The sequence below is a fragment of the Solanum verrucosum genome, unplaced genomic scaffold (assembly GCF_900185275.1).
Source record: "Solanum verrucosum unplaced genomic scaffold, falcon-dt-bn FXZP01000085.1, whole genome shotgun sequence".
In the NCBI taxonomy this organism is placed as follows: Eukaryota; Viridiplantae; Streptophyta; class Magnoliopsida; order Solanales; family Solanaceae; genus Solanum; species Solanum verrucosum.
In genome coordinates, this window is record NW_026019839.1 from 2,428,618 (window position 1) to 2,455,491 (window position 26,874).

The following is a 26,874-nucleotide window of genomic DNA, read 5'->3' on the forward strand; positions in this document are numbered from 1 at the left end:
AAGTGCATCTACATATTAATATAACGACACGATATTAACATAAGTATGTGTGAATAAGAAACTTTACAAATATCAAGACTCAAATTAGGGTGGACCAAATGTTATGAGCAAAACCAACGAGTACGTTCCATTATAACTCATAGTAATACTTTCGATTCAAATTATTTATAAAGAGAAAATACATAAAATCATTTTAAACTTGACAACAAAACTGACTTGATTAATCATTAGGGTTTTAGGATGAGACTTAAATTGACTAAGGTATATATATTATACATGATCATACCAATATAATCTTTGTTGCCTTGGCAATGTTAATAATGCATGTTTGTTGAATTATCATAATATAATAGTATAGTATATTGTATAATATTGAGAGGAGAAAAGAGGCACACGTGCACAAAAGATTATAAATTGAGAGGAACATCAAAGACTTGTGAATTCCAAGAATTGGACCACAACTCAAATGAAAGGCAAAGATTTGAAAATAATGGTCAATTGTTGCTTTGCACGCTTTTGTCTTCCATTATATCGTATCTAGTACCAACATATATATCTTAATTAAGATGTTTTTTTATTTTATTATTTGTTTGTTTAGTGTTGTATCATATTTAAAACTACTATGTCCATGTTATTATGTTCTCCCTTATAAGCAATTTAATTTAATTTATAAAGTACATGTATTATATTGCTCCATTCATTCAGGTTTCTCTCTTGTCTATATCATGTGTTATATTTTGGAGCTTCCAATATCTTGGTTTTGATAATTTAAGAGAACCATACTACTTCATGTGTTATTTAATTATTATTAGTGTAATAAGCATCCAAAGTACAAGAATATACACCTCGACAAATTTAACTTAAATGAATAACCATAATGTCCATGTCATGTACTATTTTTTTTTCACTTTACATTTGATGTTTGATACCCGCTTTTAGAATTTGACTAATGAATTCGCGCCACTTCAAGCCTATCAAAAGGGAAAAACGCTTCCTTTTGTATTAGAACTCGAGACTTCTAGTTAAAGCGGAGAAATTGTCTATTCATCTTATGCAATTCCTTGGTGGTAATATTATATTATCCATGCTACAAATAATTAATCTGCATCATGTTTCTGCTTTTGTTTTAATTGTTTTTCCCTTCACCAAGAAATCAGAAACTTATTATGTTATGGTATGTACTTTTGTATGTTAGATGTAACACACTTAAGGTAAATTTCATGTGGACAAACATGGGAGGATAGGTAGACATTGACGCTTCATTGGATTTTAAATAGGATGTTACGAGATGAGTTCAATCTATCTTTGGTTAAATTATAAGATCTGTTAAGGTTTTTTAATTTGGAGGCTAAATATTACCCCCAAAACCCAAATCACGCCTATAAAAAGAGACATATTTCCTTAAAGAGGCATCTTGCATATCTCATTTGTTCATGAGTATTCATAAAGAGATCAAGACAACACATTTCGAATTACATTGTTACATTAAATATGTGGAGACAAGCAATGAGATTATTTTTCTAAGTCTTAGACATTGTACTTTATGAAGTAGATTCGAAGAACAAAGTTTTGTAATTTTGGAAACAACAATTTTAATGTTTTAAAAACATAACGCTTGATTAATTAATTTAAATTCACAAATAAGTTGGTCAAATTTTTAAATATTCGAGTAATATGATCACATTTACACCCGCCAATTTTTAAGCTTATAATCACACACTAGAATTTAAGTTGACGAAAGTACTTTCAATAGTGAAAATATAGTACTTTCTCTGTCCCTAATTACTTGTCCACTTTTTCTTTTATACTTGTCCCTAATTACTTGTCAATTTTGACAAATCAAGAAAGAACAATTTTATTTACCTATTATACCCTCAATTAAATGACTAATTACTTTTTAAAAATGTAGAATTTTTCATCCACTTCATAATTAATAGGGGTAAAATGGTAAACTCACTATGTCACTAATTATTTTCTTAACAAGTGTGTCAATTCAAAAATATACAAGTAATTAGAGACAGATGGAGCATATAATAAGTTAATGACAATTCTGTTGAACAATTATTGGTGGTATAACTTGTCTTATTAAGGATGATATTCATAAATTATGGAATAGGTTGGTAGGTTGTGTTCCCCATTTGAAGCACACAAGTGATGGGCCATATTGAATGTTTTACATTTACATTTACATTAGCATAAAAAAGGGACCCCTTTGGCTTTTAACTTGACTTGACAAAAAGTATGTGAAAAGGATATGTCTCCTCCATTCCCTTCTCCCTCTTTTAAGAAAGGCTACCAATGTTTGCTTCCATGCCCACAACAAACATTCCTCCTTCTTGCTCTTTTGCTGCCTAACTTCCCTTCCCACCATTTTTTGTTATTCATGATTTACCAGTACTTTTTTAAGATGGGGTCAATTAAAGATCAATTTTATGGTCCATTCCAATTATACAAATGAAATATATGAGATTTTTATAAGATTATTTCTTCTATTCAAAATTATACAAAAAATAATAATATATATTCAGTGTGATTTTATAACTGTGGTCTGGGGAATGTGGTGTATACGTAGTCTTGTCCCTATTTTTTGAAAGTAGCTAGAAAGACAGGTTATTTATGATATATCCTCGACTCAAGTAAAAATATATAATGAAGAGGAAATATAAAAGTATAGAAGTAGGAAAGGAAACAATAATAACAGATAATGTGATAATCGAATCAAATGAAACAACATCCAACAACAACAAATGAAAAAGACTATAACAATATTTCTTCACCCCGAACGAAAGGGAGAAGCTTTATCTTATTAGAAGTACCATATTTGCTTATAATCTGTTCACTAAGGTTCTATCGATTAGTATTACACAAAATAATTCTTCCTAAGAATCTCGTGTTATCTTTAGAAATCGCATATGTTATTTCTCAATATTCTCTTTAGTTTTTCTCGATTTCGTGTGAAAAGTATCATATAAATAAAATAATAATTATAATCAATTATAAAACTAAATCTCCCAAGAATAGTCCCAGATTAGTTGTCTTTCTTTTGACTAGGTTATTTGGTTTAAATTGTGTGAATATGGGTGAATTCTAATTGAAATTTGGGTGTTATTATATAGTTTTTAGATTATTTATTTGATCTATATGTGTGAGAAACACTTGCAACTATTATTTATAATCGAAAAATACTTTCTAAACTCATTTATACATATTTTTTGTTATTTAAAAAATGGGAAATCGTGAATATCGTTATATTCACGTGAGTGGAAAGAAATTGATGACTCTTTATAATATTAGTTATAATTTATATTTATTAAATATGTTTTTAAAAATTATGATTTATGTCTTTGCTTTATCAAGCAAAGTCATTGAACTTTATTTTATGTCAATAAAATTACTCAATTTAAAGTCTTTATTTACAAAAATCACTCAACAACATTTATTATTAAAATAAATTTGAAATGACAAAATACATTATATATCATACAAATGTGGACCCCGCAAATAAATATTTTTTTCAAATCTCATTTTATCCCATTTATCACTGATCCCGTCCTTTAATTTGTTTTCCATCACAAATGAAAATAAATAATTTTTGGGTATGAAATCCAAATTTATTGTATGATACAGTCAACTAATGGATTAGATTCATTACGTGATGTATTTGAACGTACTTCATGACCTCAAATCCTTAATGTTAAGTCTACCACCGTTATCATGATCTTTTAACATAATTGTCATTGTTAAAGTCATGTTATCACAATCTTTTGTATGCTTTTTATGAACTGTAACGAATCGTTCCGTTGTTACGGGTGAATTAATTGTTAAAAAATTGGGTGATAAATTTTTTGGAGTGGTGAGCTAAAATTTTCAGACTACGCTAGACTCAAACCAATCTGAGCAAGGTGAAGCCTAGGGCAATTTGAAAAAGGATTAGTAAAATGTTTAAGCATGAGTTGATTTTTCTATTAGCTAAGACATTAAGGAGTTTCTAGAGCTTTTCGGAATTGAATTCGAGTAAGTAGAACTCTCGATATGGAATTTGGCGTGAAGGGGTTGGTTTGGAACGTCAAGGTGTAAACATGTATTACGAAATGAATTTTTTTGGCAGGACTTCCAAATTTCTGTCTTGTGCATGCCGCTACAATAGGTGACTCGTCGCTATAGCGGTGATCCCGCTATGGCGCCGCTGCACTATAGGGGTTAGTCGCAGTGTAATGCATAAAATTCTCAAAACCGTATATTATTTGACAATTTCTTTTGGGAAAGAGCAAGGGCGACCTAGGGCAATTTTTCTTTGTTTTTCATCATAATCATCGGCGAAGGTAAGTTAATTACTCCTTACCTTGATAATTCGATTTTTTGGCCTTAGAACCCATGGTGGTTAACCTAGGGGAGGGTTTGGGTTGGTATTATGGTGGGAAAATCCTAGTTTAAGCATAATTATCGTGGAATTGGCTTGAGGTTTGGATTTGGTATAGTCTAGATATAATTAGGTCATGAGAGGTTAATTTTGTGTTATTTATTGGTAAATCAAGAATAAGCCAAAATTCATAATAATAAGGGGAAAACTCAGGTTCAATAGAGCTTCCAAGCAGGGGCGGACCCACATAGAGTCCGTCGGGTGCTCGAGCATCCATTAACATCGTCTCGAAATATATATATATCTATGTAGTAATTAAGAACAAATGAATTGATTGGTCCAATATATGGCTCTTTGATGGGTGCTTAAGGCTCTTTTAGTGTTGATGAGCTCGGTTTCGAATCTCATTGTTAACATATCTTTTTTATATTTTTGATTCCGCCACTTTTAGAGCACCCACAACCTTAAAATCCTAGATCCACTGCTTCCAAGGCTTGATTCGAGGTAGGTAATGGTTGTTTGTTTTCCGTTTATGTTATATGTGCTTGTTAACTGGTTCGTTAGTATTACAACATACATCAAATGAAGTTTATCATTTTTTTCTTGCTCTCCATGACATTTAACAAAACCTATCAATAATTACGCCAAAAAAAAGGAAGAGAAAAAAGCCCTATGATCAACTTTATAAGTTAAAAAACTTAAACTAAATAAGAAAAGACAGACAGTTGAAACACCACTAGCAATCTGATTAAAACTATAGTGGCTAGGCAGACTTAACCTCTGCATAACACATCAAAATAGTTGGAGACAGTGACTCCAAGAGACCATGCTTGTTTGCTGGAAAAATGCTTCCACCCAACTCCTTCCAATGGCTTGTGGCTAAAAAAAAATAGGCTGCCCCCCACCATAACCATATACATAATCTATCAGTGTTTTAATAGACGGAGGCATAAAATGAGAAATTTTATCTAATCGATCATCATCTTATGACACATATTTACCCTTCCTATAATTTTTGTATATTCAACTACTTAGGCTTGATAATATATTTAATGTAATTATAGGTCACTAAACTCTTCACTAAAGAGAAATTAGAAATACATTATATAAATTAGGGAAAACTACACAAATTAGACTCATTAGGCAAAGTATTTTGCTTAAATTGGGCTCAACCCAATATATTTACCCTAGTTGAACCCACAATCCAAACTATATATCTGACTACTCCCTTGTTCTATTCACTGAATCACTGTTGATACCATCAGAGTATATATATACTCTGATGGTATTTATATACTCTGATAGTATCAAATAGTAATTGAACAGTTTTTTCACTGAAACACTGCCTCTTTCTCCTTGATGCCATCAGACTATATATATATATATATACACTCTAATAGTATCAATGAATAACTGAGTAGTGTTTTTCACTAAAGCACCATTTCTTCCTCTTTGATATATATATATTTTGAAGTTCCAAGTTCAAACATTATATTTTGATTGTCTTCCGACTCATAGGGAATCCAACTTGAAGTTCCTAGTTCAAACATTATATTTTGATTCTTCGAACTCTTTAGTGAAAATTCTGAAACCTCTACTGACCAAGCATAACCCAATACTTGAAACATACACGACACATATAATGTTACCTATTGAGGTGTTAATCTTATAATTCTTCTTTTATAAGGACAATATAGACGGATCACCTTGATTATTCCACGAGATAAAATTAACTTCTACCACCATAAATATCAAGTAACTCCAAAACTTTTGGCAAAAAGAATGTCTTACAAAAGTTATAAACCTCTATGGTCACTCATCAAGCAAAATCCCCATGGACCCCACACTTTACCATTCATAAACATAGGGTACTAATAATTTTAATTTCCATTAACCACACGACCAACAGAATCTATAGAATCGAGGTTTCCTATGTGGACTCTTGTCGTATCTTGTTGCCGTGGCGAATTGTGTGGAGAAGAGTTTTTTTTTTTTTTTAATGAGATTCAAGGTGACATTTTTAATTCCCTCTTACACTATGATCAAGAATGTTCAATGCAATATAATATAATCAATTACTATATGAAAAGCTATAAACCCAATGTGGTCAGAAAATTACTTTCCTACTTCCTAGATATATACTACTATTTCTCAATCTCTGTCTTTTTGTGAAAACAGACCCATAAAGATTGGTGCTTCTTCCAAAGTGTCTTTTGGATGCCTCTTTTACCTTAACACTACATATTGATTTTAAATAATGAAAAGGAGTCAATAATAGTAATTTTTCTGGCACTAACAATGATAACTGAACTGTAATTCTGTTTTATGTTCCAGAAATACAAACAACAAAAAAAATATTCCGCATCAAATTATGTAGTAAACAACAACATTATGCAGTGAACAAAATGCATAATCTATGATACATTATTCTGGAAAAAGAATAAGGAGGTTTCCCCAACAGTGAGAATAATGTACAAGTGTAGCTATATAACATTCAAAGTTTCAATTAAAGCGAAAAAAAAAAAGAAAAAAAGAATATAAATGATCATACAATCCTCTAATCAAACCCCAAATCGTATGACAGCTTATTATTTTTCCTTGAAACTAAGTATACTTGTAGCCCTCTGACTCAACCGAACACTCCGAAAATGACATTCAGCTCAGGTAATGTTCAATTGTTCGGTGAAACTTATCTGCCATTGAAGTGCCAACCGGCCCTACCAAGGGTGGTCAACCGTATCCTGAAGGTGCAGGACAGATGTGCTTCCTATGGAAAGAATACAAGAATCTTGTTTTCTAACAGTTCAATGAATGAAATTTACAATGCACTGCCTCCAATAACCTGTTAACATACACAGTCCTCATGGATGTAGGATTGCAAACCGAAGTTGAGAAGTAGGGCAAGGATCAGGGTATTGGGAGGAGAACATGATGATGAAAAATGCCTTCACTGATTGTAGTTAGTATCAGTACATTCCCTTAAATACAGGGTTTGTGCGACATATGCTAGCTCCATATTCCTCATATTCAGCCTTTGTATGGCAAGCCTGATATAAGGAAACAACTAAATAGGTCAGACTTCGCTGACCAGCCATTTACAAAGAGTAGCTTCAGTTGCAGTTATAAAACCTAAGGTAACAGAAATCAAATAATTAACTTACTGCAAAAAATTCAGGAGTAGAAGCAAGTACAGATCCTCCAAACCAAACTGCATATCTCTGAATAGGATGGCTGACCACATTCACTTCAACTGGTTGTGCCTGAGTGAATATGTTTTCAGTAGGCGAGCATCTTTAGGTACCAGAGACCAAAGATTCATTCATCAATTAATTCAGATAAAAATTAAAGCATAGATGCTTACTTTTACATTTCCACCTAACCGAGCATCTGATGCAAGAACACGAGCATCCACAATCTTCTTGATATCTCGTTGCAATCTTCTATGGAAGTCTTTGAACATGGTGGATCCTCCAGATAAAACAATATTCTAGTATTTTACAAGGGCATAATATCACATACACATTTGAAGAATTATTTCAAAGAGCGTGATGTCAAGATCATGACTTTTAACTCAACCATATAAGGGAGACTTTTCTACTGGTCACACATTGCTGGATCACTTGATTAACGGAAATCTTATATAGTTAATCAACAATAACTTTACCTTATATAAAGCTCTTCTTGTGTCTATAGGTGCAGACTGAATACATTTGTCTATCACATCAGGTAAAGGAGTTGTAAAATCACTGTTATATATTTCGGGATTGAAGAGAACCTGCAAAAACCAGTTCTTAAATCAGAAAGGCGTTCACCCAACCTAGCGATAATGCATCACCTCTACAAGCTTTGTTTTCTTATTTAGCTATAACTATGTTGATTATGTGGTCCAGCCCTTCCCTGGACCCTGTCCATAACGGGATCTAGCATCAGGTTGCCTTTGTATGTTGATTATAAGACCTTTTAGAGTTCACTCTGCCATGCAGTAAATCAGCAGTATATGAGGCGTACATCTGTAAATAATTGGGGCAATTCTACAACTACATGATTTTTCAGCTTAAAACAAGCTGCAAGAAGACCTTGGGAGCTTGAAATTATCAGAGACTTGAAACACAGAGCACACCTCGGGACCAAGAAATCGCTCATAGCCAACATCACATGAATAAGGTGCTCCTGTCTTTGGTTTTGTACCTCTCCAATGTTTTATGTACTTCCCTGGCTCTTTGTCATGCTTATTAAACTCCTGAAATCATTTGCAGCAACAAAATAAATCACAAGTGATCCTCAGTTGCTAATTTCATTCTCAGATGTAAGAAGAGGATGATAAGCAGCTTAAATCTTGACATAATTAGTTGCTCTCATTCTCAGGAACGTAGAACCTATGTTGCTCGGACTCTTCAAAAATGTCCCCAGGTGAGTGTCGGATCCTTCAAAAGTAGTGCATTTTTGGAGGATCCGAAAGGGGTGCGGCAACATTTTTGGAGAGTCCGAGCAACTTAGCGTAGAACAGATTCTTCAACTCGAGTAGGATGGAAGAACAACATGCAGGGTAGGCATTATCACAAGGAACTTCAAACTTTTATTTTTCCTCTTAATCAAGGTTCTTTTTCCCCTTTCCACTAGCTGTATATTAGACAATGTTACAACCAAATCATACCTTGACAATGTCTGAACAAGTGTAACAATACATTTCCTTCACTTTCCGGGCTACTTCGAAGGAATCCTCCGGTGGAACATGCTCCCCCCTTTCCTACATTGAATCAAATAGATTAGATTGAACATTTAAGAGATGACTTGCTAACACACACCTTTTCAAAATTTCAAAGTTCAAAATGAGACCTCAAAACATGTCTGTGCGCTGGTACCCGAAAAGTCAATTTGGACTGAAGCACATGAGGAAACACTAGACAAACCCGATTTTGGAATCAAAACTCTAAAGAAATAAAAACAGATGCATAGCGTAAATCAACCAATGTAGTGGTACTGCAATTAGTGAAAATATGTTGTAGCCTTGTAGGTTTAGCGATAGAGAATTAATTGGGAACTGCTGACAAAGGATGTTCTTTTTAACAAATTTTCCAAGATGATGCTTGCTACAACAACTAACAAGGCACTCTCCCAAACTTAAATTTTCCACTTGCAAAAAAGAAAAATGCTGTAAGGCCTCAGTTATATTTTTCAGGCAAAGAATGCTCTGATCCGTTACCAAGAATCTGTATGCAAAGAGGAAATAAACAAAGAACAGCTATCCTGTCCTCACATAATAACATATCTCCTTTTTGATGAAATAAGTGAGATATCATCATGTTATGAACAAAATATTGAACCTAGGTATTGTGACTCTCACCATAATCACTACAACTAGAGGAGCTTGCACACTAAGGAATATATTTCCCCCTTCTACAGTTTATGAGTGTAGTCATTTCTAGAGGTTGCAATTACTATATAGTTTCCATATCTTTTTTTTTTAATAAAATAATCTTGTTTTTTAAATATCTTGGATCCTCTTTGAACTCCAATTTATTTTATCACAAGCATAACAAGGAAACACCAAATGTCAGGATATCAGAATTCTATTTCATTTGTCCCACTTGATTCTATATTTAATAAGTTCTATTTGTCTAATAGATAGGAAACAAATTAGGTGAGGAGTTTTTTTTCAATTTTTTTTAATTATTATTATTATTATTTTTTTTAGGCGAGGAGTTGAATGAAGAGAAACAACACATTTTTTCTTTCAACCAATTCTGAGAGATGCCGTACATACCCTCATGAGCTGTTGAATGAAGAGTGTAACGTCTCTTCCAGCAATGGGGATTGACTTAATGCTGCTCCCGATAACATAACCGTCAGCAACAGGTACAACATGAGTAGCACCATCTCCAATATCCACTACAACTCCAGTCATCTCACACTAAAAAAAAAAGGACAAGAAATATCTGCTTAATATATCAAGAAATTTTATGCAGATCTAATAGAAGGCCAGTCAAGAAGTAGACAAAAAATAAATACATACGTATTAAAGAAGCAAGTAATGGATACTGGATGTACCAACAACAGAACGTGACCAAAAACTTAGCAGTTTCTCTTCATAGCTCAAGAAAAAGCGAAAAAGGAACATCTAGGGTCTAACTGAAGATGTGATACGAACTTGCTAGGGCCTTTATAGTATTCATTTCAGGTTCCTAGCATGTTATAAATTATAATGCTAATATTGACGGTGGCCCTTAAGAATTGGGTGATGGCTATTGCAAACTCGTGTCTGGTTATGATATTATGGGAAATCTTTCCACATCCTAATATATGTAGCATTTTTGGCTTAAACACGATAACATCTCATTGAAAAAGTAATGATTTCGACCACATAACCAGATCCTTTTATTATAAAAATAGGGGTATCAATGCTTCTCTGTCAACAGAACCAAACCTGACCAAACTGATTATTAGTTTAAAACCACAGATTTCGATATAAATCTATAACCGTACCGAATGATTGGAGTAGGTGTTTTTACTTTGTATATTAAATTTATAATGAAATATTATAATTTTTGCCTTGGTCCTGGGGATGGATGCGGATTGAAATTGCTACAAGTAACACCCAAACATACTCTACTACTATTAAAATTAAAGGATTCTGACAATCTTAGTACTTTTCTTGTCAATACTTCTCTTTTCTAAGTATTTTCATTAGAGCGTTTTTCACTCTTGTATTTTTCATGCCTATTTTAAAAGCAATTTTCTTGAGCCGAAGGTCTATCGTAAACAACCTCTTTGCCTCACACAAGGTAGGGCTAAGGTCTACGTACACTTTATCCTCCCCAGACCTCACTAATGGGATCACATTAGGGTTGTCATTGTTGATTTTGAATCTGGCAATCTTTAAAAGGAAGCCACCAAATATATCAGGGAATGGGAACCAAATCAGATTCTGGCTAGACAAATGGACAGGAGAATCCACTGGCCTTCCCAAATATATTTAACATCGCCAGACATCCTAATTATTGTATTGCTCAGTATAGGGATGACAACTCTTGGAACCTGAACCTAAGAAGAAATTTGCAAGCTTGGGAATTTAAAGAGTTATTGAATCTGCTCAAAAGCTTATAGAACTGCAACATTAACATTCAGCGCAGTGATAAGTTAAAATGGAACTTCAACAGCAAAGGTTTATACACAGTCAAGGCAGCATATGAACACTCGAGCCCCAATAAAATGATGATTGATCTATGTCCCTGGAAGTTAGTCTGGAAGACTAAACTTCCCCCTTAAGTCTCGTGTTTTACTTGGACAACCTTAAAAGAAGCATGCCTCACTCAAGACAATCTTATGAGAAGAAAATTCAACTGGTCAATAGGTGTTACATGTGTCAGTCAACTTCAGAAAGCATCAACCACCTCATGCTTCACTGCCCTTTTGCAACACACTTTTGGAACATGTTCCTAGCGCTTTTTGGTATAAGTTGGTCCATGCCCTTCAATATCAGAGATGCCTACACTAGTTGGAGCTCTATGGAAGTTAGAAATCCATCAGGAAAATCTGGATCATGACCCCAGCTTGTATTTTTTGGGTTATTTGGAATGAAAGAAACAGGAGATATTTCGATGCAGTTTTAACTCCAATTTGTAAGCTTAAGGCTAGTTGTTTGGTTAGCCTTTTTAGTTGGGCCAACTTCTCCCCTGTATTTACTTAGATCACTACCTAGATTTTGTCGGCTCCTTAGCTCTATAAGGTTTTTTGTTCTTACTGAGCTGACAGATCCCCCCCTTTTGTATCTTTGCATCTACTGGATGGCTTAATGAAATCTCACTTCATCAAAAAAAGAAGCAAGCCACCAAGGTATGTTTTCCCCACCTCCTCTTTTTTTGTGAATTTTGAATCAAATATCAAGTCAATATTTCTTTTCCAGAAAGTCTTAAGTAATGGTACATGTTGTTTTTTCAGATTTTATGTCTTTTGAACTACAAACTTTCAGTTAGCAACTCAATAGTTTTGTTTTAAGGTGGAGCAATGTTTTGTTTAGGTAAAGAGTGTATTGGGAGTGCACATGTTGCATTATTATAATCGTTGTCCTGTATATCAAAAACTTAAAAGGGCATTGCATATGTACAAAGCTCTTGTACTCAGCATTAAAGCTTGTTATTATTTTACATAACAAATGAGACAACCTAATAACACTGACTTCTTTCTTGACGTTTTGTTTTTGATAAGGTAACTTTTACTTGATGTTTTGAAAATAAATACTGAAAATAAACCGAATCGTATCGATATCAAAGAGAAATTGAGATAATTGGCACATTTTCGAAAAGTCTAACTTTAGTAATACACAATAGAGTAACCGAAAATGATATGGTATAAATTTCTTGAACAAACCGGATGAACCGAACCAACAACATCCCTAATAAAAGATAGTTGAACTCTTTCACTACCTTCACCTTTTCCTTGAACTTGATTGACCAGGGTTTATATTTTGGCATTAGTCATCTTACCAGAAATATATCCTGAATTTTCCCCTTCTATCTTGCTTCTCCCCCTCTCCATTTCCCCAACCCATTAATCTACCCTTTTCATCTTCTTTTTTTAGTTTACTTTGCTTTAGTTCTTTTTCTTCTGTTATTCAATTTTCCCCAAGGCTCAATAGGTCACTTCCTGCCGGCAAGCATTGCTCAGTAATACTTTTGTCAGAAAGGCAAAATTTATTAATTAAACAGCACCAAGATTGTGCTGACCAGAAACTCTTAACTCTCCATTTCTTTCTTCTTCTTTTCTTATCCCTTCCTCATGTCTTGATTCTTTGGTTTTTAATTGTTTTCATACAGTTTATGGTATCCATATAAATAGAATATACAACTTGCTTTTACAGTTCTTGCCCAATCTTCCTAAGGAACATTTATAGCAGGCATAACACTTAGTTATCCAAAGGCGAATGATCTAAATTCCATGAAAATAAGTTAAATGGGTAGAATGCCAGAAAAAAGCAAAATAAAATGAACATGGTGCACTCTAAGGTTATTATCATAAATATAAGTAAGTTTCATCTGCATTTTAGAGCATTGGCACAACCCTCACGGATGAGTAGGACCTTGGCATGTTTGACGAGCTCTATCTTACCCACTCTAATTGTACTTGCACTAAATGACATTAACAAAATGCAAACACTCATACTGAAAGTAAGAGATAACCATCTATCCTGGCTGCTAAATTTCATCCCACAACAGAGGTAGAGATATTCGGTAAAAGACAACTTAAGTCAGAATCTATAACATTCCGTATCATAATCAATTAATAATGTTGTAAGTAAGCATAGATCAGCCTACCAATGGACTACTGATTGTATCATTTCCCGGATAAAGTGCAAATAAGAGCTGCCATACTATATTCCATATTATATCAACTCATGCTCTTATTTTTATTTAACTGGTCAAAGCAAATTGTCACCTACAAGACAACAATTGTTATGACTAATAAAGGAGGAAACAAATTCCTACAAGTCTATGACCAATTACAATTTGAATAGAAGAAATGACACTACCTACAAAGATCTCGTGTTTTATTTACCAATCTCCTATGAAAATGACAATATAAGTAAAAGAACATTTGTCATTGGCCATAAAACCAATCTCCCCTAAGAAAGAAAGAGAGAGTTTCCTGCTCTGGTGCACTTACTATGTTATTAAGCTACTCTTTAGCTAAGCAAAAATAAGTCTAAATTTCAGAAACATAACGAACTTTTGGTAATAAAGCAGACACAGCTGCATATGCTACTCTTTTACAGATGAAGCAAGGCCAGTCATAAATAATGTGTAAATTAGTGCTCCTAATGTACAAATAAAATCCATTTTTTATCATCTTTAACACAAAACAGCTCCTTCTTGTAACCCCTTACATATTAAAAGATCCAAATTACTTGGAAAAGCTATTAACTTATAAGGTTATTTCTGTTGGTTAAGGTGCCCTGCAACCAAAGTATTATGTGAAAATGTATACTAGCGGAACTTTCAAACACATAAGCTACTAACCTTAGATGTTGTATATCCAGCCGCCAAAGCAAGCACCGGCTGCACAGCAATATAAAGCCCCGGTATATTGAAAGTCTCAAACATAATCTCACCAGTATATTCTCGACTTTCTGGTGCAGTCATGGGGCTTTCAGTCAATAAAAAATAGTGATCCTCAGGGTCACAACGAAGATAATTAAATATACATTGCTGCCAAAAACGCTCTATAGCATCCCAATTATCAACTTGACCATGTTTAATAGGATAACTAAGATTATAAGTATTACTAGATTTAGATCTAGTCAATGCCTCTTCCCCAATAAAAAAATCCAGATCCGCCATAACCCCTGCACTATGCTGCGCTAGCCAATTGCTGTTCTTAGTCGTAGCTCGAGTCTGATTCAGAAACGACTCATTAACAGCAACCACCGTCGGTAAAATAAAACTTGGTTCAACATTTCCAGCAAAACCCAATTTAGTATACCTGAAAACATAAATAAACATCATTGAGGAATTTCATCAAACAGTTGGTGAGCAGATAAAAGAACCAATGATTCAACGCATACCCAGTTCCATTATCAATGACTAGAGCAGGGCGAGAGGTAGCAGGGTCCATTATCATGGTTGTTGAAACAAAGAAAGGGGTGGCGACAAATGCAATACTAAAAAGAAGATGATAATGGAGGTGGGTGAAAGATATAATCCATCCATTTCAATGAGAAAGGTGACAAGAATTGAAGTAGCAGTAAAGAGAGTACTTAGGAATATTCATCAAACAGTTGATCACTATTATACTCTATACTCAATTATAGCTTTGGTCTCACTGTCTATTGGGTGTTTTCGATTCGTTTCTTAGCAATCAAACAATTCTGCTTTCAGACCCCCCCGACGTTTTGCGTCTTTGGTCGGCTGTCGTACCGCTGGTCACCTCCCCAAATAGGATCAACTTTCCCATACTTTTTCAAATACACTAAAACGAGGGTTAGAGTTTGTTTGGATTGACTTTAAAAAAAAATAGTTTTTAAATTAAAAATAAAAAATCAAATTGAAATGATTTTTTAAGTCAAAAAATAAAAAGCAGAGGGAGACCTACTTTTGGTTTTTAAGTCATTCTTTACCTTGCCAAACACTTTTCAACTTATTTTAAGTTATTTTTGACTTATTTTAAATTATTTTTTATATTTGCCAAACAATTCCAGAAATAAAAAACTGACTTAAAAATAGGTTTGATCAACTTTTAAGCCAATCTAAACACCCTCTTAATATCTCGGACACTCAACTATCAACTATTCTCTCACAAAGTCACTCAACTTTATATTTTAACTCAAAAGTCACTTAACTATCCATTTTTCTCTCAGAAAGTCGCTCAACTTTGAATTTTAACTCAAAAGTCATTCAACTATCAATTGTTATCTCAGAAAGTCATTCAACCTATTTAATTGATATTTTAATTAAAATTTGCTAATATAATATTTTTATTTAAAAACCAAAATTTAAAAAAATACCATTTAAACCATTTAATGACTCGGCTCACTTAATTCGACCCGTTAAAAATATAATATTGACCCATTTTATTTTACCCATTCTCCTACCTTATTCACTCTCTTTTAGACTCTTTCTCCTCTTTTCCTTTGCATTTTTTTTTCTTCTGGTTCTCCATTGCTGCCTCTTCTTCCTCTTTTAGCTACGTTTTAATTAGGGCATCTCAATTTCGAAGTTCTATATTAGGTAGGAAATTAGAAGAAATCATCTGACTTAAAAGAGTCAAATTAAAGGAGTTTGATAATCAAAATAAAAATCTATGCTTTGGCCATATTCAACTCTTAACTTGTAATAATTTGCTTTTTGGTTGAAAGAATCATATGAACCAGAATCTCCATAGTCAACTCTCGTTTCCTCTCCACTACACAGATCTTTCTGGTTCCCTTTTTCTCTCTAATTTATTATTTCCTCGTAATTGTTCTTTATCATTTTCGTTTTTACTTGTTACGATTCATTTTGCTTAGTTGTGTTCGGCTTTATTGTGTAATGAAGATAACTGTCATTTCTTCAATGGTTGCAACAATTTACATGAGAATATTTGTGAAGGAGACGAGCGGCCGTATTGATAGTGAACCTCTAAATCAAACCATATTACAATCAAAAAGCAAATCAGACTTCTGACATATAAGCTCTATTTGTGCCAGTTCGAATCAATGCATTAGATTCCTATAGTTTCCTACATTAGAAATTGAGATACCCTAATTAACACTCAACTAAAAGATAAAGAGGCAGCAATGGAGAACCACCAAAAAAAGCAGAGGAGAAAGAGTCCGAGAAGAGAGTGGAATGAGGTAAGAGAATGGGTAAAATAAAATGAGTCGATATTATATTTTTAACGGGTCAGGTCATTAAAGAATTATATTAGCAAATTTTAATTAAAATATTAATTAAATAGGTTGAGTGACTTTCTGACAGAACTATTGATAGTTGAGTGACTTTTGAGTTAAAATTCAAAGTTGAGTGACTTTCTCAGAGAAGAGTGGATAATTGAGACACTTTTGAGTTAAAATACAAAGTTGAGTGACTTTCTAAGGGAATAGTAGATAGTTGAGTGACCATATAAGATATTAACTCCTAAAACGGCGAGAGAGGTGAATAATTTGATGTGAATCACACTAGATACATAGAAGAAATGACAAGAGAATTTGTTATGTATATCATATACATGTGAATCCAATTATATATAGTATATTTAGAACATATTATATCTAATAATGATTTCATGTACTCGGTATCCATATGTCTGGACGTATCTAAACACAAATAAGATTTATAGTATTGCAAACTAAAGTGCGCATCTAAGTAATTAGCTCCTAACATAATATGATTTCCGTAAATTTTTCAAAATATTTGGATTGCTAATAGTTATTCTAAAACTGGGATAGAGGGAATATTAGTTTTGTGCTCCAAAAAAATGTGAATTTATTTTTTAAATATTTTTCATTATTTTATTTATTTATTTTAGTTACCCTAATTTAGGTAAGATTTAATTATATTTTTTAAAGTGAATATATTTCTTTAATATTTTTAATTCTTTTATTTATTTATTTTGATCATCATAATTTAAGTAAGATTTATATAAGGTAAAATATTAATTTTATATTAGAATTTTAATATTGTTCAAATAAGAAGCAAAATTTTAGTCAGTTTTAAAGTCCTAAATATTAGGATAATAACTAAAGACAAATATTTGAAAAAAATAGTAGACAATTTTGCCTACTATAAATTTTTCTAACCTCCATGATTTTATAGTAATATTGATTAACTTAAAAGTTAGAGGAAAAATCTATAAGATTGCATATTTTCTCTGAGAATTTGACATTGTACAAAATTAACTAACTAAATAAATAAAAAGATTATCATGTCGTTCTTAATAAAGGGGGGTTTTGCCGTACATTCAAAGGGTGAGCCGGTCATTTTGCCTTGTAGACATCCAAAAGGGTAAATTGGTAATGTCTCTTTTTCATTCTTCCTGCGTTGCCACGTGTTTTCTACTTCCATTTACAGCAATGTACATGTTGTATTTTTGTTCTTCTACATTGATTATTCTGGAAATCTTCTCTTTATTTCCATGGAGAAAATACCAAATTCATTTTGTGCTCAAATCAATTCTCAAGAGATTTGTTTTTTCGAACAAAAAAGGTATACCTTCTATCTCTGTGTTGTTTATTTCCTGTGTTAAGTTTCCGCTTTTAGTCAAAAGTTTTTCCTATCGAATTTAAGAACCTATACTAATATACATCTTTCCATCTTTATTTTCTCTATTTATTTCTTGTTCAATGTTCTGTTTGTTAATTTAAGTTGCTACCTTCTGTTTAAGCTTAATGTTGTTTCGAGTCGGGAAAATCGATGGTTGTTGTTCCAAAGATTTACAATAAGGAATACAGGATTAATAATGATACATAAAATAATAAAATATAATGTTGTATAAAAATGTTGCCTCAACAGTTGGTTAGATATTTTCACAAAAACCATTTAACATAAGTTATTATAATATTTATGATAATACATTTTGAAATATATATATATATATATATATATATATATATATATATATACACTATGTGATAAATTTTAATATAATAAACTAAACATTCAATAATGAAAAGTTCTACATAATGTAACTAATTCCTTTTTTTTTTTTTAAAAAAAGAAGAGAAAAATTGCAATCGTTTTTAATTAAAAATACATTCTTGTCGTCAAGAAGCCAAACTAAACATTCCCTCTGTTTTAGTTTATTTCGTCTATTTTAACTTGACATATAACTTTTTTATAAATAAGAAGATTTTTGAATCTAGAAAAGGGTTAAAAGAAATATCATTAGACTATGCAATTTTTTTTAAAAAAATCATTAATAGTCTGATTCAAAAATATTTTATTGCTAATACTTTAATCCAGTAATGTCTATATTGTTACTATAGCGTGAAAAAGGCTCCTTTCATAATAAAAACGTGTTATTATTATTATTTTTTTAAAATACATTATTTCCTAATATAATATTAATTTTAAAGAGCTTTTTTAAAAATGTCTTTGACTAACATAAAAGTGGAAAGTAATCTTATTTCTTTTTCTTAATCTTTTTTATCCATAAAAATAAATTATATACTTTTTAAACTAATAATATAGGTCATACATAATGATCTTATGTATATGAAAATTAATGATGAGTTACAATATTTTTATTAGAAAAGTATGTTCGAAAAGAAAAGGAACAACATGTTTATTAGAAAAAAAATATTTTTTATTCAAATATAACAATATGGGCATTTTTTGGAAAAAAATATTATCAGGGTGGGGAGTGGTGTAAGGGGGTGCATTTTGTTTCTCGCATAGTTTAAGAGCATTTTGACCATTTAAAATATGTAGCGTAACATATCATAGCGTGGTTATATGAGGTGTATATGGCTTGGTGTAGTATAATGGAGAATAAGATTGCAAATGGGTGACAATATCAAGGAACTAGACTAAAGTTTTAGGTCAAATGAATTCCTCAAACAAAGGTTCGGGGTTAAAGAAATGGCTCGTATAGCACCTTACCCGTTTGAAAGGTTTAAACTAACCCATACCTCTGGGAAAAGTCTATGAATGTCTAATATGCTAAGAATAATGTGTTATGAGGTATATAATAACACAATGGTCGTATGTTAAGTTTTGAAGTCAAGAAAAGTAGCGAAACAAAGGTCGGTAAAAGTTGTCGTAAGTTTCTCTAATAAATTTTCTGAACTTTGGGTCAAATGTGTTGAGTAATGTCAACATCTGGTCTATGGCAAGACCCACGAGGGGTTGGGTGGTCGGGGTCAGAGTCATGATCGAACATGGCACTTGCTTGGTGGACTTAGTTAAGAAATAATGTTGTGCCTTTGCTATCAGCTATAACTTTTGGCATGATGATAAGCGTTTGATCCTAACAAATGGTATCACAGTCAAGGTCGTGGGTTCGATTCCCAAGAGTAGCATTCTGCATGAGGCAGGTGTTGCGAGGGGGATTGTTGAGTAATGTCAACATCTTGCCTATGGCAAGGCCCACGAGGGATTGGGTGGCCTGAGTCGGAGTCATGATCGAACATGACTCTTGCTTGGTGGACTTAGTTAAGAAATAAAGTTGCGCCTTTGCTATCAGCTATAACTTTTGGCATGATGGTAAGCGTTTGATCCTAACAAAATGTCTCGGATGTTTGTCCCAATATATAAAGGCTTAAAAATCCCATGAACTATCAAATCAAAGGTCTACGAGTCTAGTTTTCAATGCACAAAACCTCACATCAAACCGACATCGGAGTAAAATGTTATGAGTGTTTTACTACAGACTGTTTGGGTAGAATTCAGGTCGGGAATAGGATCGGATAAAAAATATGGTAAGTAGGCTATTCGATGTTTTAACCCATAAAAATATTTCTTCCTAACTAGAAAGAAATCTTAAGAGAGGGTTGTGATGGAGTTCTTGGGTGATAAAGATGCGTTTTTAGCGATTTCTACTATTAAAGGTTGCCCCCGTGCCTAGAAACGTGATTCCTACGCATAGCAATTGTCCCCCCTCCCCCCCCCCCCTCCCCTTTTAGCTGTATTTGGAAAGAGTTTTGGAAGATATGACTTTGTAGTTATTGGTGTTTTTTCAAGGTTTACACTTGATTTGCTAAGGTAATCATCTCGGGACTCTTGTATGATTGTTTTTAAGAAAATCTACGGATGTTTCGTCAAGTTAGAACCATATGGAAAATCTGCCGATTTAAGCTCATTTATAAATTATTTATAGGTGCATACAAGTTGTGTATATATAGTGTTTGTGAAGCTTAGGACGTAAGAAATTTTTTGTGAAAAAACTTCGAGCATTCGAGTGTTCATTGAAAATGTATGTCAAGGCTAAGCTCTTCCTTTTAGCATGACTTCTGGAAAGTTTCTAAAACACCAAATGCTATATTTTACAATTCTATTTCTAGAAAGACCTTCTATTAAAGGCATTGGGATCGCAACTGAATTATTTTCATGATACTATTATGTTGATATTCCACTCGTTCAGATAAATAAGGTATTCAACATCTACACGTCATTTTATCGGCTTCCTTGACCGTATGTTCATATGTATGAAATCTTATTCTTCTTTGGGTGGTGTGACTTGAAAAGATTATGGAAGACATTTAGTATTTCCAACCAATCCTTTTTCCCCGCTAAAATGTATTTTGAAAATTCTTTAAAGTAAGACACGATTTTCAAAACTCTCAAATATCACTTAAATATTTAAAGTATTAAAATAGTTGATTTTTGAAGTTTTTATTTTATAAATTATCTAGGAACCAAGTAAAGCACCTTAAGCTTTTTATGAACATTTTCAAGGTTAAGTTATCTTTCTAAAAGTCGAGTTAAGTTTTCAAGCTTATTCGGAAAACATATCATATGAGGTTCTATGAGACATTTACATGTTATACAAAAGTGATTACATGATTATGAGAGCAAGAGTACAAATGGGTCAAGATTGGCAACATGATTATGGTAACAATATGCATTACAAATGTCACGCCCGAATCCTACACCCTAGACGTGGCCGACACTCGAAGACCATTGCTGGCCTCAAGCGAACGTTTGGCCTGACTTACTAACTCAGTAGAAGACTTAACTCATCACATACACATTTATGAAGTAACTAGAATGTTATAAATGAACATTCAACTCGCCTTTAAGGCAAACTCAAGTCTTAAACGATACAAATGAAATGAATAAGACTAAAGAAGTAACATATGATTGTCTATGAAGCCTCTAATAACAACTGAGATGGATGTTGGGACAGACCCCACAACATCCTAATAAACTAAACTAGAAAGCAATGAAATGGATCCTCCGGAAAACAAGGAGGCTCACCAACAGACTCTGAACTGCTCACTGGATCAACAATGCGTCGGAATGTCGATCCTAGTTACTTGTGTCTGCATCATAATAAGATGCAGGCCAACTGGCATCACTACATTGAATGTACGAGTATGCGAGTTGGAATGCTAAAACAACATAGGCTTGAGAGAGAAATCTGAAAGAAACACTTACCTTGACTCTTCTCAACTCATGAATACTTACTGAACTCATTTCAATATAAAGAAAAACTATTTAAAAACATGATGTCAACTCTATGTATATACAAGGATATAACAAAACTCTAAAATGTATGTAAAAATACAATAAACTGATGTATATAAAAATACAATAACTTCTGTGGGAGTTTCTCTAACCGACAACCATCACATAAGAGCTATAGTGATGATACAACGATCTACCTCACGCTGCCATCGCATCCTATACCCGGCCAAAGGTATAGAACCTGAACTGCCTAATGGATCTACTAGTCTATTGCGAAAATGATTCATCTAAAAAGTATGACCCTTTTCTACCCATGATGGCTACATGGTTCTATGGTGATGTGAGTTATCTAAACTCATGCTCGTCCCTAATTCGGTGCTCAATACTACTCCCAAAATATACTGGCTCTTATGTTTTAAAAACATACTTCTTCTGTGATTTGAGATTAGTGCTAAAAAACTTAGCTCAAAGGCTAACTTGGAAATCTCAGTTTCCCTGCTTGCTTCATTTAGAAAGCTATTACTCTTTTCTGAAAACTTGCCCGAAGGCCCTTTGGAAATCTCAGTTTCCGCTCTTACTTAAATGTGTAAAACATTTTAAATCTATTTGGGAAATACTTAGTCCCCATATGTTTCTTTGAAGGAAAGAACTTCAACATTACTCTTTACTGAACTCAAAACTTAAGTCTTAAAACAAAGTTATAACGTTTGTAAAAGACTTATGAAATCTTGAAATGAACTTCTCTTAGTTGACTCTTGACTTCTCTTGACTTTGATCTTAACTGCTCTTGACTTGACTCTTAACCGATCCTTGAATTGAATTATGGATTCAAGGATTAAGATTTGTGATTGGAAAGATCTCATGTTGTTTAGGAATGATTTTAGATAGCTAAACATGAGAAAAGACCGAAACTCAAGATTTTAAGGTGGGTCCGCACGCGGAGGCATAATTAAATTTTGGTTTCGAAAACGTCTTTTGAGACAGAACACCTCGTGTCAGCTCTGCGACGCGAAGCTGAAATATTCAAATCTGGGCACTAGGTGCGCGACGCGCGGCCACCCGTTAATTTCGTCCGACGAAATTTCTTCTTCGTTTTCCAACCCCAAATCACCCAAACTCGGTTCTTTTTTTCCAGATTACTTTTAGATACAGATACCCAGAAAATGTACCTAAGAACCTAACTCGAAACGACCCTATAATGCGACGTAACGAACTCAGAAACTTCCCAACTCAGTCAAATTCAAGAACGAATTCAAGAATAGGTATAAAGATCATCAATATTCATATGCTTTTAGGACAAATCCAAACTGAAATAAATATGCTTGGCACGTGGGAGAACGATCCCAATGTTATGAGAGCCTCACATACTTGATAGAAGCAAATCCTTGGCGAAACACCAACTTCCTTGATCGATCTTGATGAATTTGCCCTTTTCTCCTTCTTCTTTTCTCTTCTCCTTTCTCCTTAGCCCTAGCGTGAAATCCCAAATTCTAAAACGGACTAAACTCTAATTTGACCCATATTAAACTCCTAAAAACGGATTAAAATATTAGGGCAAATGAAAAGACTAAAATACCCCTTAAAATTCCGGATTGGACATTTCCTTAATCCAACAACCCAACTTCAGAAGGGGATAACTCACTCATACGAACTCGGAATCACGCAAAATTGGCGGCGTTGGAAAGCGTCCCAAGAGCTTTCCAACCATATCTGGTACTACACTTAACTCATCCTGACCTAGGAGTTATGGCCGATTGAAGTTGACCAAAAACTCAATTTTTAACTTACTTGAAATTTTCCAGATTTTAAACTTCCTTCTAGTTCTTTCTAGTTGCGAGATGTTACAACAAATCCATAACATGACATGTTATGCATTCTACTCTCGAGCTATAATAAGAAGTATGAACCATATTGCTTATATTTATACATATGAAACACAAGTGGCCACAAATTAGTGAATATGATGCAGGTTAGCTACCGGAAGGCACCACCATTGCTAGCATTTGGTTTGGTATGCCATGTATTTGCATCTATATATGTATTCACGACATACAATTACACGAGCATATAATGCATATTTGAATAGTAGGAGGTCAAATGTTAATCATGGAGATTATTTGAGTTTCAGTTTCAGGTGATATCTCTATTACCTGTTTTACAAAAGTTACTTATGATTCTACTTTCTACCTTACATGCCAATGCATTTTTATTCGTACTCACGTCCCATGTCTTAGGGACGCTACTTTTTTTCTTTGTGCGAACAGGTCCAGACAGGGATTCTGATCAACCAACCCACTAGGATTCATGTTCAACTGTGAGTTGGTAAGCTCCATCTTATCCTGGGTTATTAGTGGATGTTACTTTTATGTTGTACATTTTAGGTATAGTTAGAGCCTTGTCTCGGCCAACAATGCTTATATCACTCGTAGAGGATATTATGGACACAATATTCTAAGTTTCTTTTGCAGGTTTCAATCTTCAGTCAATAGGCTTGACATATAATATCTATGTAAGTATGTACGTCTTCGGTTGCCGCCTCGTCGACTAGCTAGTACTTCTTCATTTTTGACTTGTCTACCATTTTAATATGGTTTATTGTTATTCATGTCACGACCTTAATGATTCATGCTTCATATTTCAAATATTGTGTTGCCCAATTGAATACGGTATTGAGTACCAGTCGCGCCTCCCTATTTTTGGGGTGACAAAATTATCTTTTAATCGTGTGATTTTAAACATGATGATATAAAAAGTTGATATTAAAAAGAGAAAAAAATTCCTTTAAAAATAGAATATAAATAAATAAATCATACAACTTAAACATAGAAAGCAATGCATTGTAATTACAATAGAAATGTTGGTTCCATGAGTGGAGTGAATTCATTTATTGTGTTGTATTTATCACATATTGGTCCTTCAGTGGCCGAATTGGTGTATTTAAATGTTGTGGTGGTCCTTGTGTAGAAAAATTTGCATGTTAAATATCATAGATAATGTTGAATCATGTGTTGGTTGAGTCAAGAGAAATTAGAAGGGTTTACAGTGTATATTGAGTTAGTTGGTAGATATGAGATCAAGAATGGATTTAGTAAAAAAGACTAGTGTTTGTAGAATAAGTTGTTTCAAGAGGTCATTATGTGATAGAAGAGTTAGGCGATGATCGATTGGAAAGGTAAAATGGCTCTTAATGTGGGAGTTGGCAGCAAAATGCGGTGGGTGACTTGGGGAATATAATGTATGAATCCAACGTAGTAGGACTCAATGGCTAAGAGATTGAGAGTGGATTGTTCAAGTCTTATGTTTTCTTTTGATTATTTACATGTTATTATGTGGTCTATTCGTGTAACGATCAGATTCGTCGTTACTAAATGACACCTCGTGCAGAGTTCCTAAAATTTGAGTATGATGGATTTTAGCTTAATTTAATTTTTTGAGTTGGGCTGACGTCAACTTGCATAAGCGGAAGGTCCCTCTCTACGGCGATGCCGCTATAGAGGTCTGAGCGAGATGTCAAAAATTAACAACCTAATTAATGCGTCATTTTTTATTTTTCTCTCATTTTTGGAAGGAGGAAATATCTACGGTTGTTCTTAAAAACCATCCAAGAGCACCCAAGGAAAGACAACAATGGAGGAGGAAGAAATCCCACACTAGGAGGGAGAAATTCCACACTATGAGGGATAAATTCAATGTATTTTTTATGTCTCTCATCAAATGGAGATTCTGCTGAGTCGTATTTAAGGACAAAGTTCATCAGTGGTTGCTTGACGTCTAGGTAGCTAGGGTTTCTTTCAAAATTGATAATTAGACCTGCTTTTATCGCATTCTATCTTGTAAGTATTCAAAGAGCTCATGTTTGGCCTTCGGGCATGGAGTTTGAATGGTTAAATATTGAATTGTTGTTAAGGTGTAAAAAAATGATGATAATGGGGTGGTCTCTAGTGCTTGGTTGTTAATATGGAATTTCCTTGTTGGAGTAACTTAGTGTTAATTGTAAGTTTAGGGTGTTTATAAAATTGTTGGGTTATAACTATTTATGGAATTGAACTTGTTTTAATCAAGGGGAACTAAATAAATGAGAAGAGTATCAATTCATGGGACTGGGGAGATAATTCTCAGGGAAAGAATGTGTGCTTATAATGAGGTCCAATATTTTGCGCTATTGATACATATGTGTATATGTGTACATGATGGTTGTATGCTTCTGAATTATGTGTATGTATGTTTATTGCTTGTAGTGTCATATTGTGTAATGAGTGATAAGAAGCATATGAAATGAACTTGTGATTGTAACTTGTGGGTTTAAATAGTTTTGTTCATTGTGCTATGTGTTGATGCATGCTATGGTGTAATAAGACTATACATGCTTGGTGTGCTTGTTGGTTGGCTCGGGTACCACGCCGGTATAGAGCATTGTTGGTTGGCTCGGATATCACACCTAGTATGATTATATACAGTTGACTCGGATACCACGCTTGGTATAATACTACAATTTGATCTGGGTCCCGTTAGAGGACCAGTATGTTGTATAACTGAGAGTCTTGGTATTTGAGGATGTTATTATATATGGTTATGGTGTTACGGGTTGTGTAGATAAATCCAGGACGGGGACTAGGAGACTTGGGTTAGGTGACGCTTTGTGATGGTTGAGGGATATTGGAGGTTATTACTAATTGCACCCTTACAACTTGTTTTGTCTAATAATTGTCTTGCCTAGTGGAGTGAGTTTATGAGGATCCAATTCTTTAGTGGTCTAAGTCATGGTTCTATTAGTTATGATGGTCTTAGTCGTAAGGGGTTCGGGGTTGAGTCTTACTAAGGATGAGTTGAGCTAGGGTATCAATTTATGTTATTATTCTGGAAATGGCAAGAGTGTTGGAATGATGTTTAGTGACATTAATGTGGTAGATGGATTAG

General features: G+C 33.5%; 2 protein-coding genes across 3 annotated transcripts in view; one reads left to right on the plus strand and one right to left on the minus strand.

The window, feature by feature from the left end:
• Positions 1-26,874, plus strand: part of LOC125815441 (uncharacterized) — a 426,658-nt gene that overhangs the window by 53,577 nt on the left and 346,207 nt on the right. The gene's annotated exons all lie outside the window — the stretch shown is intronic.
• Positions 6,768-15,281, minus strand: LOC125815137 (actin-related protein 3). The gene is made up of 9 exons (XM_049494542.1): positions 14,919-15,281; positions 14,374-14,836; positions 10,125-10,271; positions 9,015-9,107; positions 8,481-8,600; positions 8,025-8,135; positions 7,722-7,847; positions 7,522-7,620; positions 6,768-7,407 (listed from the first exon to the last, which is right to left on the minus strand). Exons 1-9 carry the CDS (start codon positions 14,972-14,974, stop codon positions 7,327-7,329), a joined length of 1,296 nt encoding a protein of 431 aa, XP_049350499.1. The 5' UTR covers positions 14,975-15,281; the 3' UTR covers positions 6,768-7,326.

What these genes read in the sequence shown, in the direction of transcription:
- LOC125815137 (XM_049494542.1), bottom strand. Translation starts at nt 14,974, where the DNA reads ATGATAATGGACCCTGCTACCTCTCGCCCTGCTCTAGTCATTGATAAT. An exon ending in CTGGATATACAACATCTAAG is followed by an intron (nt 10,272 to 14,373) that starts GTTAGTAGCTTA and finishes TTTTTTTTTTAG; the next exon opens with TGTGAGATGACTGGAGTTGT. An exon ending in AGCGATTTCTTGGTCCCGAG is followed by an intron (nt 8,136 to 8,480) that starts GTGTGCTCTGTG and finishes TGGTTTTTGCAG; the next exon opens with GTTCTCTTCAATCCCGAAAT.